This window comes from Desmodus rotundus, chromosome 8 (genome assembly GCF_022682495.2).
Source record: "Desmodus rotundus isolate HL8 chromosome 8, HLdesRot8A.1, whole genome shotgun sequence".
NCBI lineage: Eukaryota > Metazoa > Chordata > Mammalia > Chiroptera > Phyllostomidae > Desmodus > Desmodus rotundus.
The window spans coordinates 13,250,543-13,268,287 of record NC_071394.1 but is presented as its reverse complement, the minus strand read 5'-3'; the positions used below and the strand labels follow the sequence as shown (position 1 = coordinate 13,268,287).

The window sequence follows — 17,745 nt, the reverse complement described above, 5'->3', positions numbered from 1 at the left end:
TCTTTGTTAGGAACATTCCAAAGATTGATTTCCCTTTACATTACGACTTAAGAGTTTTTGTGTCACACAGCATAGAACCTGAGGGGTAATAAGAAGCATGTATGAAATAGAAGCTGTTTATGAAGGTCTTCAAAAATATTTTGAGACTCATGGATACACTACATTGAAAGATGAGTGGCCATTTAGAAACTGAGGACTATTCAGACGCTTAATTTGAAGGGAAAGTTAAATAGCAGAATGTAACTGGGAAAGTATAGAAGGATGATGTTGAATAAACCTAAATTTTTAAAAAACTGCCTTAGGCATCTACCACTGTCTTTTCAATGCCCATGAGTGCCTTCGAGCCGTAAGACACAGCTCAGGAAGGTCTCAACCAGAAGCTTCCTCTATGTACATACACAGGCAGCTAAACAATGCTGGAAAAAATACAAGTAGGCTCGCTAGTTTTATTTAAACTTACTGACCACAAGCCTCAATTCAGCCTATAAAACTGTTTAACAATTCTGTTTTTTTCCTGTTCTCATTTTTCTAGTCTCTATCTATTTCCCCTTGCATACATTTTGTTAGATTTATCCCTATTTAATATATTTTGATGTCACTGTAAGTGACATTTTTAATTTAAATTTCTGATTGTTTGTTGTTAGTATATAGAAATATACTTGACTTTTATATATTGGTCTGGTATCCAGCAGCCTTGCTAAAGATATTTATCAGTTCTAGTAGCTTCCATAGCTTTTTGTAGATTCTGTTTTTTGGTTTTGTTTTTTTTTTTACATAGATGATCATGTCTTTTGCAAATAAACACAGCTTCTGGTCCACATCCCTTTCCCTACCACTCTCAGCTTATGAACTAATAAAATAATTCAAACAGCGGAACTCTACAGGACAAATTTATTTCTTCAATAAACTGTAAGGTGAAAAAGATAGGAATAGGAACATATTTATTAAGAGAGGCTTACAAAAACAGCAACTTATTGCATTTTGGATCCTAATACAAAGGAACAAACTATAAAAATATTATGTATTTGTATAATATATATATGATAAAAATGGAAGTTTGTACATATACTGGATACTTGATGATATTAAGGAATTAGTTAATTTTTCATTCACCTTTGATAAATGATATTGTGGTATTTTCATTAAATCCTTATCTAGTGGAGAAGACATTGAAATATTTACTGATGAAATAGTAAGTCTAAGCTTTACCTCAAATTCACACAGAAGGGGAGGAAGTGAATGGGGGTACAGGTGAAAGGATACTGGCTATGAGTTTTCAGATAGTGGGTGATGGCTACTTTACATACAAGTGAAATTCTCCATAATAACACAAGGAAAAAAAGCAGCTCCCGACCTCACTTCTCCACCAGCTCCCACCTCCTTTCCTCTTCTCCGTCTTTACTCCAATTTGTCTCTTCACATTGTCTTTACAACCTACGGCAGCCTGGCTTTCGTCCTCCCACACCTATCACCGTCACTCCACTGCCTGCCAAAGTCATCATGACCTTCATGCCACTAAATCCACAGGTCAGTTCTAAGTCCTCCATACAGTGGTCATTTCCCTCTCCTGGGTATTTTCTTTCTTCACTTGGTTTCCAGGACACCACTCTGTATTGTTTTTTTCCCCTCACTTTGCTGGTTCTCCCATAATCTGTTGCCTCTGAAATGTCGAAATGTCCAGAAGCTCAGTTACAGGTCCTCCTGTCTTCTCTATACTCCCTTCCTCAAGGACTTCATTCCGACTTGTATCTTTAAAGATTTTATTTATTTATTTTAAGAGAGAGGGGAAAGGAGGGAGAAAGAGAGGGAGAGAAACATCAATGTGTGGTTGCCTCTCCCACGCCCCTCTACTGGGGACCTGGCCCAACCCAGGCATGTGCCCTGATGGGGAATCGAACAGGTGACCCTCTGGTTCGCCGGCTGGCACTCAATCCACTGAGTCACACCAGCCAGGGCCAACCATATCTTCAAATGCCATATGTATAATGACCACTCACAAATTTGCATCTCTAGCCTGGACCTCTTTCCTAAACTCTACACTTGGACCCATAATCCCACTTTGCATCTGCACTTCAATACAATCTTTAAGCCGTATGTAGCCAAAGACCAGTTAATTCCCCAATCCACTAAATACCAATACTTATACAGAAGAAAAAAAAACCCGTTTGATAAAAAAATTAAAATGCTGCCACAATGCCAAACTATTATACAAGTTTTAAAATGTTTAATTTTAATTCCTGTATTTACTTAATCAGGGACAGGTAAAAAAAACGGTTACCGGTCCCAAGGAGGAATCACACTTAGAGTGGGACTGGGCTAAAAGGCATGTTAAACTGAATACAAAACTGAATAGCTCCTCCAACTGAACCCTACTTCGGTCTCAGTTGAAGGCACACCCTTCCAGTTGTTGAACCAGAATCCTTGGGGTAATCCGTTTTCCTTCTTTTGCTCTCCTCATTTGGGCAATCCTTCAGGAAATCCCTTAGGCTCCACCTTCAAATAGAACCCAACCATTTTTCAACGCTACACGGTTACCTACCCTGGTTTGTGCCGCCATCGTGGCTAGCCTGGATTACTGCACTAACTTCCAAAGGGATTCTTTGCTTCTCTCCACCACCATCCCCACCTCTAAAAGGCCTATTTTCAACTCAGCAGCCAGAATGCTCCCTTTAACACCTGAGATCATGTTACTCCTTGGCTCAAAGACATCCAACAGGTCCTCATTTCACTCAGTAAAAATCAAATTCTTCCAATGACCTTCAATGCCCTATGTGATCCATCTCATTACCTCTTCGACCTTCTCTCCTAAAACTCTTGCCGGGAACAAAAGACAGGAAACGGGCTGATAGAGAACAGGAGAGAACGAGTCCAAAGATAACAAGAACTGGTCGCCAGGATCAAAACCCTCTTTTCTGTGCTTCCCCGAGGTACATCCTGACCCAAGACTCGGCTTCCCTGCCCATTCAGCTACACTATGCCTGCTGGAGCCACCGACCTTCTGCCAGTGTAACGAATCCCATAAGCAACAGAGTCCGAACTCACCTGGTGCGCCCTAGAGAAGCTCGACATGTTCCCCCACCTTCAGCACCACTGCGATCCTTTCCGCAGCGTCAGTGGCCCGGCGGGAAACGCACACGCCCCAGCGTGACAGTTCCTAGACTGGCCAATACTTGCGTATTCTCCGCTTTTCCTGGGTCCCCTCCAAACTTCCCACGCTCGCGAGTTCATCCCAAAGGAGGAAATAATGCGGTTATCGCGAGAACGACTCCCGAAATTCCCCTCTGGCTAGAAAAGCTGCGGGGAAACGGGCGGGACACACGGTTTCCAGCCGGCCTAAGTAGGAGAGGGCCGGAAGTGCGTCAGCCGCGCGCGGCTGTTTTGATGTGGAATCCGAGCTTTGAAACTGGGGATCAGCTCGGAGGAGATGGATCGGTACTTGCTCCTTGTCATCTGGGGGGAAGGAAAAGTTCCCCCGTCGGCGGCGGTTGGGGAGGCGGAGCACCGTCCTGGGTCGCCGACCGCTCCGGGTACCGAGAAGCAGGCAGGTGAGTGCTGGGCTGAGAAAGAGCGGGAACGGTTTGGAGGCAGAGAAATTTCAGTTTGTGATCTAGTTCTGCTGGGGCGGGAGCTACAGCATACCGAGTTGTCCCGGGAAGCTGTGACTGTATGTGGTCTCGAACTGATAAGGGCCAAAATGGTTCATTATCTTCGTGGAAAATAGGGACAAACTGGTGGATGCAAGAGTCCAGCGCCCAGGAGTTCTTGGCAACAGTAAAAAATTTAATTGAACAAATTCTCTGTGCCTTAAGTAATGGAATTTCTGCTTTTTGGAAATACATGCATTCTATAGGTATTTCCGCCTCCTGTGTTGCAAATGCAGGTACTATAGAAAGGGACAAGATGGAAAAGGGTCCTAGTCTCCTAGAATTTACAACCTAATGGGAGGAGACATTCCACACATAAGTTAAAAAGCAAATGATAAATTTAAAACATTCTTAACTGAAATGGCACCGATTTTCGGTGCTCCTATCTGAATTGCATTTTCATTTATTTGTGTGTTTTGATCGACCAGGCATTTTGAGGAGGAAGTGTATGTGATTGTATACAGGGTATTGTGACAGGGTTTCCCTTTTTGGCATAATTTTTCTTGGGGGTGGGGAATTTAGGATATATGTTACCTGGCTAGCACGTACAAACTGGGAGTGTTTCCTATGCTTGCTTTAAATTTATTGTAACAAAACTTGAACAGAGCATAGTTCTTTTATGTTCAACATGCTGTTCTTGAGAGTCTCTGGTGGTGAAAATAGAATAGGCCTAGATTATGTAACTCTTGAGCCCATTGAGTTAATCTGTCATTTCTTTTTCAGACTTAACAGCAGCAAATGTTTATCACCTTCTGAAAAGAAGCATTAGTGCTTCAATTAATCCAGAAGATAGTAGTTTCCCTGGTGAGTATAGTGTAAATCTCTCTTTTGTCTTGCACAGTATTTATTTGTACTGGAAATAAACTTAATTAGGTATACAAGAAATGCTTGCGGACTGTGTATAAGTCACTGGGATTGGAAGGTAACTAAGGAAATACACAACTGAAAAAGATCCTATCCTTCTCTTCCTGATTCCTGAATGCCAGAAAATTGTTATGAAATTATTTTAGGTTCTGAGCTTGAACTTTGTTTCCATTGTGAGATTTTCTTGCCCACCTGTTACTCCATGTAAAATATGGTAGTGTGGCATTATAAGGGGGATTATTATTTTCTCCTGTGTACAAATACATTATTAATTCTCTTTCAACTGTTTCCTTACCTGAGTTCCTTTGATGCAAAGGTTTTTGCCAGCATCATTTTCTCTGGGACTTCTTCATCCTTTTCGTCACAATTTTATTTTTTGAATTACAGCAGCTATTATTACAATCTATTTACATTAGAGTCGAACATCAGTTTCAGTGTTATCACTTTGGTTTTTTGCTGTGCTTTTGTCTTTTGCCAATTCCCTTTTCCTGTATCCATTTTTTTTTGTAAAATATCACATGGATTTATCACTGGAAGATAGGAGGCAACACAATTATTTTTGCCATCTATGTGCGAACTGAATAGCATGCAGTGACCACTTAGCAATGAACTTTGAAGGTAGTAAGTGGTCACCCTGGCCAGTGTGGCTTAGTTGGTTGGAACATTGTCCCATAGCTGAAGGGTCATGGGTTCGATTCCTGGTTAGGGCACATACCTAGGTCGTGGGTTCCATCCCTGGTCCTGGTGCATATGGCAAGGCAACCAGTCGATGTTTCTCTTTTCCCCTTCCTCTCTCCCTTTCTCTTCCTCTCTTTCTAAAAGCAATGAAAAAAATGTCCTCAGGTAAGGAGATAACTAACTAAATAAATAAAGGAAGTAGTCACTGATCATCGTACACATGTTTTATTTATGTAGTGACTTGTGAACTGAGAAGCTAGCAATGAAGTTTTACTTTAGGCAATTACAGTTAGTTAATAAACCATGGTAACTGGAATTTGAACCCTGTTTTGGGGGAACTGGTTTTATTTAAACCACGGTAACTGAAATATTAGTATATCACAACCATGCAAAGAGGAAATTGCCTGCATTGAATTTTCTATCACGCTAGAATTATTGCTTACAGTAAAATGCTAAGTCTGAGGACCAGGAAGTGCCAATGGGATTATAATAGAGATAAAGCTGGAGAGGAGGACTTTGTAAATCATGTCAGGGTGTTGGGACTTTTTGCTAGTGATAATCAGTAGCCATGAAGGCTTCAGTGAAGGAGGAGACATAATTATATCTGTGCTGTTGAAGTATTCTGGTTCTAGGGTAGTAGACAGGTTAGAAGATAGTATTGATGTAATGTGAGGGAATTGCAAATACATGAGAGGGGCAGCTAGGGTGTAGGAAAATGGATAAATCTAAAGGAAATTGTGGAGGCAGAATTCACCTGACTTAGTATTGGATTGGTGTGATTAAGGAGAAGGGAAGAATGAGAAATCAATCAAGGATGACATTAGATTTCTGACTTGAGTGTGTCATTTAGTGAGATCAGAGAATTAGATTTTGAGGGAATATGGCATGTTCAATTTAGAACATCTGATTAGTTGACGTCTTAAGGGTGTCAAAGTGAAAGTGGTTTGTAGAAGTTGGATACATGTGTGGACATCAAAAGGCAGAGTAGGGCTCATAGAATAATCAATATATAGGTGTCAGTGCAAGGCATGCGAAAGGATAAGATGGCTTACAGATAGTGAGAAGAGCAGAAAGTCTCGCAGTGAATGCCAGTACTTAAAGGAACTGAGCATCAGTTTTCAGAAGAATGGAAAGGAGCAGCTGGAAAGATAGCATCCACAGAAGCCAAGTGTTTTAAGGAGATGATGGTCAAATGTGCCATCTTTGATTTTTTTTCTCACTCATGGAGAGGTCGAGTCACAACAGAACTAAAACGTGTCTGCTAGATTCAGTAACATGTTAGTTATTGGTGACTTTGCTGAGTCTAGTTTCAGTGGCATGGTGAGATGGATTTGGAGGGGAGTAGGAAAGGTGAAGAGAAAATCAAAACAGTCAAGTGTAGGCAGTGCTTTCAGAAAGTTTATCCTTGTTGAAGAGTAAACAAAGAGATATAGTAATAACTGGAAAAAGGAGATGAATTTAAAGGAGATCCTTTAATTCATCTCCTTAAGATCCTATTTTAAATCCTTAAAAAATAATTTAAGAAACATTTGTGCAAATTTAAATGCTAACAGGAAGGAACGGACGAATGGGGGGAGAGATTGAAGATGCAAGTAAGATAGTATCATCAATGGCCTGGGGTCAAAGTGTAGTTTGAAGGATAACCTTGGATTTGAAGGGCAGTGCCTCTTATACCTTAACAGGAAGGAAAGAGGAAAGGCTTGATGGGAATGCAAGTAGGATGATATGTTTGTTGACAGCATTTATGGGAACTATTATCTGATGGTTTTATTGTCTTAAAGAAGTAGTAGATAAGGTCTTCTGTTGAGATATGTTGGTATAAAGTGGCAATAGACACTTAGCATCTTTCCTAGCCTCAGTTAACACATTTCTTTTCTTTCCACTGAATCTAATTTCTTTGCATGGAACTAAATTCATGATTTTCTGACATGCACCTTAGGAAGGCCCTTAATTTCCTACTCTTGTGTAATATTCCAGTCTCCAAGAAGAGCATCTTCCTTGCCTTATGTTATAGCTACTCTTGAACTTCTCCCTTGCTAGCCAGACCTTCATGGTCTTTGAAGAGAGAATTGTTTGCACTAAAATACCTTGCATCATTTATGTGAATCAGTAGAAACACAGTGGGTTTTTTCCCCCAACATCTTTATGGTAGATTTTAGTGTTCAAAATAATGATTAAAATAATAACAGATTTTGAACTGTGATTAACTAGAGCAAAGTATTCATGGCGCATGAATAATTTTGCTCTTTAGGCAGATTGCTCTGTTTGGATTTTTAGTAGAGATTCTAAAGAGATACTATATATGTATGGGTGTATATATATATGAGATATTTTCTACTAATATATATTACATATGTAACTTGGGGAACTCTGTACTATATATCAAAGTTACATAATTCTCTAAGTAGATAAGCTATAACATCTGCTTACCCGGGGTATGCCCTTCTTCTAATAAGTGTGATTTTCTTCAAGCTTGTTCGGTGGGCGGTGCACCTGGTTCCAAGAAGTGGTTCTTTGCAGTGCAGGCCATATGCGGATTTTATCAGGTAATGTAAATTTCAAAACAGTAGTCCTTAGTGAGTGCCTCTGTTGGTGTAAATCATTTCATGAACCCCCATTTAATGCAGTCTTTTGATGTATTAGTTTTGTAGTTCCAACTGGGAGGAGATACATTTTGATATGGAAAAAGATGAAATTGAAGATGTTCTTCAAGCAAATATTGAAGAATATTTGAATAATGCTGAGTGTTTTGAGGAAGAAGATAGTAATAGCAGGGAATCATTATCCTTGGCTGAGTATGCTTTTTATGCTTTTTATAATATCTTTAAAATATTTCACTTTAGGTAGTATTTTAGCTATAGAATGAAGATTAGATATTTTAGTGGCTGTTATAGGGGGCTTCAACTTTTCATTTTGGGAAATATTAGACAATTTGGGCCTTTTATTTGAATAAAATTCCCTAAAATGAGAAAATTAAAGTCAGATAATATTTAGCTTGTTAAAAAGCTTACATAATTGCAGGAATCATAGAAAGTGATACTTTATTTAATACGTCACTTCCTTGAAAATAAGTTCCCCCTGATACTGTATTTTACATTGAATAAAAACTCTAAGGTTAATAACTGGCGTTCAAACCAAACTACCATTTTTATTTTGCTATTTGAAGCTGAAATATTTCTTTAATTTTTGTGTATCTGCAGTGTTTTAAGTACCTTTAAAAATTCATATAGAGTTTTGAAGATTAAATAGGTATTGAATTCACTTTTAGAGTTTTTTGAATTTTGGTATAATATATGTTGATTCAGGTGATACAAGTGGTGATAATTTATTTTTTTATGGAATAGTCCTTCTGAATCATAATTCATTCCTTTTAGTTTTCCATATTACACTACCCAAAACCACTTTTATTTATTTTATTATTCACATATTTCCATAAACTGTTACAGACTTTAAAAAATTTTGTTATTCTACTTTCAAATCACATTTCTTTGTACTGATTAGTGAAAGGAGACATAGTAGACCCGTGGAAAGAGCACTCTACAGGGGTCCTATAACTGGTCTCTATTCATAGGATCCTGGGCCAGTCACTTAACTTCTGTGGCCCTTTGTTTTTTTATTTGTAAAATGTTGAGGTCCTTTTAGAGGATTATAAAGTACCTTTCAGGTGTAGAGCACTTACCATTCCTTATCCATCACCACTACAAGATGACAAGTCTAAAAGTATTTCTAGTAAGTAACTTAATAATTATTCCCACAAGAGGGCGCTTGAAAACTATGTAAGATACCTTAAGTTTTTTAGATGGTGAGTTTATAATAAAGGATTTAAGTGCTTTTATGTAATAGTAATAAACTATTTTGTGAAAAAAACAGTCACTCTATGGATCAAACTAATAGATTTGGAAGAATTGGAAGAAAGCATTACATTGCCCAGTCAGGGTTGTTATGTAACAACTTGGAGAAAAGCAGTATCCTTTATTGTACACGTATAATTTAGAGCGTTTTTCTGTTATTATTGTTCGTTTGGGGATATAGCTGAGAAATTGAGGTGAGGGTTTGCATCCTAGCCTCCACACCTACTAGGTATGCCACGTTAGGAAAAGGATTCGAATTGAGGACTATAGTAGTATTACAGTAGTGCATCATGGGATTGTTGTAAGGACCAAATGAATCAAATGAGGCCGTGCATCTGACATACTTCACAGTGTCCGGCACTTAGGCCTGTTAGAATTGTCTTTATGATTAGATGCAATGGTATGTGTTTTGTTGTCTCTTACTTCCCTTTTATTTCAGTCTATATGAAGAATCTGCAGAAAATTTGCATCAGTTATCCGACAAACTCCCTGCTCCTGGTAATATTTTATGACTGCTTTCAATAATTTGTCTTATCTTACTACTTTCTGTGAGTGAATGATAAATTCAGTCTTTATCCTGGGGTTGTCACTTCTAACTTTGAATTTCAAGATGAAAAAATAAACTCTTAATTGAAGTTGATATAAAATGTAGCTCACTACTTTAATAAAGCACATTAGGGAGACATTACAGTTCTCTTAATTATTTTTATTTAGTGAGACAAAAATTAGAACTCACGAAATTCAATACCCATCTGTTTCCTTATTTAGTTATTACGGAAGAATCTTTCCACTATATACCAGTGTTTTACAGAGTATGTTCTGTAGAGCTCTAGTTCCATGAATAACTCCTGGGAAAAGTTCTTCCACCTAGATAATTCGGGTAACTTTTTTTATGCTGTGAGGTCACTGTGCACATTATCAAATATAAAGTTGTGCAGTAAAAGAAGCCCCTTGCTCAGCATTTTTTATAAAACCCATTTTTTTTCCTATAATGGGGAGCATATTTTGTAAATACTGCATTATACGAGTCTTAAACTCTTATTTGTCTTAAATTCATCTTTCTTTGTGTTAATTAGCTGGCATCTAAAGCTTGCTATAATTTGCATCCACAAGTGCTTTAGAAGAGCTTTCTTTGAATGTTTTTATTCCTGGGGGTCATTTGTCACGCAGGTATTTGCTGTGTCTGGTATATGGCATGCGGTGTACTAGGAGCTGAGTACCCAGTGATGGGCCAAGCCTGTGCGATTACCACGGACTTTATCACTCACAGTCTGATCCTTATGTTCAAGATCATATTTTAGTGTTAGAGGTCCAACATGGTCCAATCTATGTACTGTTTTACATAGATTAAAAATATGTCAGTTTTTTAAAATGAAATGTGTCAAGTTCAATATATGTACTGAAATAGACAGTTGCAGTATTTGGTAGTATTTTGATAATATTTTCATTATCAAATTTTCATTTGGCTTCTGTTTCATGATGATTGTTCTGGTTCTTCAGTAAGTTCATAATTTTATAAAACTTAAAGTTTCATGAAGTTGTCCTTTCTCAGGAACCAATTATGTCACTATAATCTATAATTGAGGTTGCTGAGTGTTTTTGCTTTTCTAAAAAGAGAGACAATTTATTTGAACATCATAATTTTATGCTAATCCATTCCCTTTTGTATAACAAAGTGAAGTGTAGAAAAATACAGTGATATTGCACAGTTTTTTTCCCCTCTGTTCAGTACAACGGTAGTGTCGATGGTCTCAAGAGCAATGTGTGTAATTAACCACTGGTGCGTAATTGACAGGTAATTGTGATGTAGTTCATTGTTTTCTGGCATGTGGTTGCTGTTTCAAGATAACATGGCTTTAAATCAAATGATGAGCATTTAAAAATATTGAGCTCTTAAAGATGTGTATTGTTTAGAAGAATTTCAGAAGTTAAAATTCTCCTTTATCTTCCAGATAAACATAAAATTCAATTGATCAAGATTCTATTTTGAGACATTTTAGGTCTAACACTTTTATAAAATTACAAAAATGCCTTTTGTCTCTTCAGGCAGAGCGATGATTGATATAATACTGTTGCCCTCTGATAAGGATCCTCCTAAGTTAAAAGACTGTTTGCCTACTGTGGGGGCATTAAAACATTTAAAGGAATGGTATTCAGCAAAAATTACTATAGCAGGAAATCATGGTGAAACGTAAGTGTCTTCGTTTATGTCCTGTTGTCTTTTTACAATTAATGTTATCCTGTTTTTTAGATTGAGCATTTGAAAAACTTTTAATGTAATGAGAGTTTTAGATCATATAGTGATTGGGGTTTATTGGGAAGAATATAGATTTTTCTTATTTTATACTCGTATTCCCGAGATGTGTAAATTTTTAGTAAGTATTATCAGTACTCATGTGTATATAGCCATTATTGAGCATTCTCCAAAAGTAGTGTGCGTTTACGTAGGCTTGTATTGTCCAATGAGCACCGTGATGAATCCCATGGAGACACTGGATTTACGAAGTCCTATTTGTTTCATGTTTTATGTGCTGATGTAGAAATAAATATACACTCTTGTGTTTTATGTCATTTTAGGAAGCTTCAACTTCTATCACAGTTTGATCCTTAAATAAGTATTCATACTGGGTTTATTAACTTAATGGGTCTTTTCATTCAACAAGTGTTTATTTAGCACTTGGTTTATGCCAATCACAGCAGTAGGTGCTGGTGAGTTAAGAGAGTGAGATTTGATCTTTTCCATTGAAGTAGGGGGAACAAGAATGGTGATGGTCATGATGGATAAGTGTGTATGGGAATAATTCAGGAGAGCAGTTCTTTTTTTAAATAAGGAGTTGGCATTGAGTCTCTGTCTGTACATCTGATACATTTTTTTAAAAGATTTATTTATTTATTTATTCATAGAGAGAGGGGAAGGGAGGGAGAAAGAGAGGGAGAGAAGCATAAATGTGTGGTTGCCTCTTGCACACCCCCAACTGTGGACTTGGGCTACAACCCAGGCATGTGCCCTGACTGGGAACCGAACCGATGACCCTTCGGTGTGCAGGCCAGCACTCAAACCACTGAGCCACACCAGCCTGGGCAACATCTGATACATTTAAGCCAATAAATATTAAGAGTAAAGTCTATTTCTTCCTCAGTGCTTTTAAAAGTAGTAACTCAGTTCATGGGGATGCTAGGATTAAAGGAATATGTGGTAGCAGCACACTCAGAGGCTGACTTGATGGTTATTCTGTATTTTAAAAAATAGATAAAAGCAGCAATATGAATTTGCATTTTTGCCTTCTTCAGCTTGCAGTAAACTGTAACCATTAAATGTAAGTAAAATATAAAACCCTATATTTAATTATCATAATTTTTTGTTTGTAGAAATTGTCAGAAAATTGCAGAATACCTTTCTGCTAATGTTGTATCTTTAGAAGATCTTGGAAATGCTATTGACTCAAAGGAATTATGGAGGGGAAAGATTCGGATATGGGAAAGAAAGGTAAGTGGATTTCTCAGTGATCAGAGTTTGCAAAGCAGTCCTTTCAACTTTATTCATGACGTAGTTTAAATGAATCTTAATGAAAATGTACATTATAAAGATGTTCTAGAACAGCATTGTAAATAGAATTTTCTGTAATAATGGAAATGTTCTATATCTGTGCTAATACAGATATAGTCTACTAGCCCCATATTGCTATTGAGCATTTTAAATGTGACTGTTCAACCAAAGAACTGAATTTGTAACTTTATTCTAATTAACTTAAATGTACATAGTCACTGTGATTATGTTTTGGACACTGCAGTTCTAGAATGTGATATTTTTTTAAATATAGAATTTAACATTTGTGGACTTCATGTTTATCCAAGCTGTTTTATTTTATTGCACACACAGGAAGACTATTTAGAACATAATCTCTTACCTGTAATACCAGCTCAGGTGATCTTCCCCTCTACTAACCAGGTTTCTGATTCTGAGCAACTTTTTTTAATTTTCCTAGACCCTCGATTTCTCAATTCCAAGTTGAGAATATGTATTAGATTAGTTGGACCCCTCTAATCTTAAATTTCTCTGAGGTTCCTATTCTGTTTGTTATCTCTTACTATAAATGGATATGTTTGGTGGTTTTTTTAATAAGTTGTGTCCCTGTTGAAATAAGTGTTCCTAGTATTTCATATATTTTTGTATATAGGCAAAAGTAAAACCAAGTTTCTTAATACTTGTTCAGGGTGACATGGGAGCATGGGCAGGTCCTTGCGTCCCTGTCGAGGTTTATTGTGCTAATTTACTAGAGTTTTTCCCCTTTTCAATTCACCCTTGACAGTGGTACAACACGACCTCTAATAGGACAGCGGGAGTGAGTGTGGCTGGGTCCTTCTTTTTGATTTGAATGCTGTCTCATCTTTGTCTTAGGGAGGTAAAACCTGCAGGTAAACCTTTCTGCAGTGGTTCTAATGTAAACAAACTGAATAGCCAGCCACTAGGAAGAGTGCAAGAAGAGAATTAGGAGAATTGCTTTTGTATACATTCTCTGAAACTGCATGTTTTTATACAGAGAGAGAATGGCAAGTTCTTTTCATGTGATCTTTTATTCTTTTCTGAGCAGGAAATTAAATGTCCTTATCTTCACAGGATGCATTTAAAACTTGAAATCACTATTTATTGTGTGTGTGGAGAATAGCTTTTAGTCTAGAGGTGTAATAGCGACTAAGGACACAGACTCTTTAGTTAGGTTGCCTGCATTCACCCCCAGTCTATTTCTTGGTAGTTTTGTGTGACATGTTGGGTAATGTTTAGCCTGTTGGTGTAACAGTTGCCATCATCTGTAAGATAGGGATAATAATAGTTTCTATCTCAAAGAGTTTTATGAGGATTAAATTATTTAAAGTGCACAGTAACCCCCCAATAAGTGTTAGCGATCCTTGTTGTTACCCTTGCTATTATTAGCGCCCCTGCTTTTACTGCTTCTGCAGGAATTGATCTTTGAATCACCAGCCTCTTTTGTTACATGAAGAAGTTCTGTTTTTGTGTAAGTTCCAGACTGGTAGGAAGCCAGATATTGAACAAGTATATGTAAAGGCAGTGGTTTGGTTCTGTACTTGAATAGAATGGGCTTAATATGCTCTTGCAGGCTGGTGGAGGGCCAAGAAGAGCTTTTCTTGAAAAATTCACTTGTAAGTTGAAATAAGTAGGATGTGTCCATAAATGGAAGGACCACACTGAGCTGAGGAAAGAAAAATAATTTACATAGGATTTTCCTCTTAACTTTAACATTGCAATAAGATGTATTAGTCTTTGTAACTTTATTCATGATGACAGTAATTGTGTTCTCTTCGTTTCCTTTCAGTTCGGATGTGAAATTAGTTTTCCTGAATTTTGTTTAAAGGGAGTCACACCTAAGAGTTTTAGTACGTCTAACTTAAATACTTGCTTTCTTGACAAAAAAACAACACCAGCAAAGGATAAGACTCTTTTGCCAAAGGTAATCTATGTTTAATTATTTTTGCAATTTTCCATTCTTACATATTTTTGATCCTGTGAGAGAAGTTTGAATCGTGAATTCATATTAACTAATATATGTGCTTAAGTGTGCTTACTTGCATAATTTTTATTATAATTAAGTGCTTAAACTATACTGTATTATCAGCATCGAATGTTGGCAAAATTATCATTGTTTTAAATAAAAATTTTTTTAAAGATTTTTATTTTTAGAGAGAGGGGAAGAGAAGGAGACAGAGAGGGAGAGAAACATCAGTGTGTAGTTGCCTCTCACACCCCGCCCCCACTGGGGACCTGGCCCACAACCCAGGCATGTGACCCGACTGGGAATCAGACTGGTGACCCTTTGGTTTGCAGGCCAGAGCTCAATCCACTGAGCCACACCAGCCACGGCTAAATTAAAAAAATAATTTTAATGAAATGATCCTAACTTTAAATCAGTGTAGACCTTTCATTGGTGTGGACTCTACAATGTGACCTTTGTAAGACTCATTTTGGAGAGAGGATGATGTAGTAAAAAGGCTTTGATGTTAGGAAGACCTGGGTTTGAAACTTCCGTCTGTCGCCTGTGGGGTATTGTAACCTTGGGTAGATTAACACTGACCTTATGAAGTTATCATGAGGCTTAGCTGGACATAGTACTGCACATACGCTTCATTTACAATTTAAAAGTGTTTTGTCCCATATCACTATAGATTTATTCCTTAAATGCAAGTATTTATACAGTATAATAATTAAAAAGGGTTTAATTGGCTTTTTTAACATTGGGAAATAATATAACAAGAGGTGTTTATCTATAAGCTCTTCAGAAATTCACTTTAAAAGACCCAGTTCAAGAATGTGCAAAATGTAAGTCATGCATTTATTTATAATGATGTCAGATTGATGGGTATTATTTTTTGATCTAAGGGTAGTAGAAAAAGGGCATATTTCTAATGTAAACACATTTCCCAGTAGTTGTTCAGAATTGATTAAGTAACTTGTCATGGCCATCTTTCATAGGAATATTACGTTCTTTTCTGAAGATTGGAAACATAAGATTGATGAGCTCAATTTCTTGTCTTTGGTAGGACACCCTTTAATTATGAATAGTGTACTAATTTTTGCAGCTATTGAAGAGCATTTTATGGTACAACGTCTTCAAGCAAGGTCTCTCAGTCTCCTACACACATATACCCGCTACGTATGTGTGTGCGCGCGCGCACACTATTTGTGTACACAAATATACTCACACACATAATCTTATAAGGTGAAATTACTCAACTCTGCACATTTAAAACTTGGTTCAGGTTCCTCAAGATATTGTACATTCGCTTGTCTTTGCCCCTCTTGTGAAGCGCTCTAGCCCCATCTCTTGAAATGCCTGCTCTTCACTGGTTTACTCTTAATTTAGTGGTTGGCTGTACCCAAAGAAACACTGCGATTTTATTTCTCAGAGCGGAGCTTCTTTGTTAATTAGCACTCTGGCTTCACTAGTTCTCGCTTTAATTTTGTTCCGTATTTCCTCCAAGGATTTTTTTTCAATCTCAGCATACCACTCAACCTCAGTTCATCCTGAGTCTCCTTTTTTTCACTTTCTCAGTCTTGCATACTCTTAACCTTTTTTTTTGTCTGTCTTTCTTGCTAAAAATAAACAGGAAGGATTGAGAACTCTTGTTCTTTGCTGGTCGCCTCTTTCTGTAGCCTCATTTTCTCCCTGTTAAAACTTTCTAGTTTCTGAGAAATCTCCGTATCTGTCTCTCTGCTCTGAAATGTAGAATCGAAATGGAGGAAATTCTTTTCCAATACAGAGGACTAAATGAGTGCTTGGCAAATGTGTAAATACCTGCTTTTTAAGATTCATTTTAAAGTTTTAAACCCTAATCACTACTCTGTTCACTGTCACTTTATAGTATTTAAACTACTGTATAATTTTCATTTCTTTTCTAGGTTTTCCATCATTATGGCCCCGCTTTAGAATTTGTGCAGATGATAAAGTTATCGGAGCTGCCCTCCTGCTACTTGTCAGACATTGAATTTGAGCTGTATCCTTGCATTTACATCTTCATTTTAGATTATGTTTTCTGTACTGGCTAGACGTCTCCTTGTACTTACTACTCCACATTTAGATGTTTAAACGTGCTGTTTTTTATAAAAATAATATTCAGTATCTTTTCATCGCCATTGTTTTAAGAGAACTACTACATCTTACAAGGAAATTCCTCCCTCGAGTACTGTGTTCATATTTCTACGCCAGGTAGAAGACTTCCTGACTGCTACTTACTGCTTATGAGATACAGAGAAGGGGGAAATGTTAGGGATACAGAGAGAGAAACAGTAATTTATGTATTCCTACACGTTCAGGTATTTCTCTCCCCGTTGGCAGGATAGGTAAGTGCCAGTCCCTTGCATCTTTTTCAATACTTAAGTAGACATGAATGTGATGATTTATATCTGTAAACAGTCAACATATTTTAAATTGTTGCTTAAGAACACGTAAGAGTTTTTAGAAGTACACCAAAGAATGGGACACTTTGTGTAAAAAAAATTTTTGGCCGAAAATGGAACACGAGCATTAAGTTCAGAAACTAGTTTTTACAAATTTCTAGTTCCTGTAATTTATAGTAGTTCCAGTTATAAGAGCACTATTTCTTGGTATATTTTCATAATCAGAAAAAATAATAATCCTTAAAGAAAGGAATAGTTATGAATTCCCGAAGTTAAGATTTTTAGTAAGTGGACTTAAGCACCTTGTGAACTGGAGAATCACACCTGCACTGGGGAGCGGCATTGTGTCACAGTTACCTTTCCATCACTTCCTTCACTCCGTAGTACAGAGGACTGACGAAATCCAGTACCAGGAAGAGTTCCGTGCTGCTGCTGGAGCAGATGTCTTCTCTGCGCGGCCAGGTAGAGAAGGTGTTTTGTTTGTTTTTAACTTAGTATTTAAGGATGTGTGAGAAAAGGGACTGTAGTTCGTGAGTCTGTTTTTGTATGATTTGGTTTATATAACATGATTTTGGTCTTAATTTATATTAAGATACTTTGGACTTTTCATAATAACCCCCAATCCTCTGTAGACATGAAGTGATGTCTACATCCTTTGTTTTTTGGAAGGGATTTTCGAATACAACTTTCATGACAGGATTTAAAAATGTTTTCCATATTTGCAGAAAACGTTTAATCAAAAGTACACTGCCTCAAAAATGTGGTCACTTATTTGGCCGATGGGTCGGGACACATT

At 37.2% G+C, this 17,745-nt stretch overlaps 2 protein-coding genes across 4 annotated transcripts in view; one reads left to right on the top strand and one right to left on the bottom strand.

The window, feature by feature from the left end:
- Positions 1–3,219, bottom strand: part of MRPL13 (mitochondrial ribosomal protein L13) — a 31,221-nt gene extending 28,002 nt beyond the window's left edge. The window contains exon 1 of the mRNA XM_024572286.4: positions 3,043–3,219. Within this exon, the coding sequence (XP_024428054.2) occupies positions 3,043–3,069 (27 nt within the window). The 5' untranslated portion in view covers positions 3,070–3,219. The remainder of the gene's footprint in view (positions 1–3,042) is intronic.
- A 73-nt stretch (positions 3,220–3,292) lies between these two features.
- MTBP (MDM2 binding protein) overlaps positions 3,293–17,745 on the top strand; it is a 55,671-nt gene continuing 41,218 nt past the window's right edge. For all 3 annotated transcript variants that reach the window (XM_045181424.2, XM_024572201.3, XM_045181423.2), the window contains exons 1-10: positions 3,293–3,545; positions 4,368–4,448; positions 7,659–7,732; positions 7,830–7,981; positions 9,477–9,535; positions 11,084–11,228; positions 12,407–12,524; positions 14,371–14,505; positions 16,452–16,546; positions 17,339–17,411. In XM_045181424.2, coding sequence (XP_045037359.2) covers positions 3,425–3,545; positions 4,368–4,448; positions 7,659–7,732; positions 7,830–7,981; positions 9,477–9,535; positions 11,084–11,228; positions 12,407–12,524; positions 14,371–14,505; positions 16,452–16,546; positions 17,339–17,411 — 1,053 coding nt within the window. In that variant the 5' untranslated portion in view covers positions 3,293–3,424. The remainder of the gene's footprint in view (positions 3,546–4,367; positions 4,449–7,658; positions 7,733–7,829; positions 7,982–9,476; positions 9,536–11,083; positions 11,229–12,406; positions 12,525–14,370; positions 14,506–16,451; positions 16,547–17,338; positions 17,412–17,745) is intronic.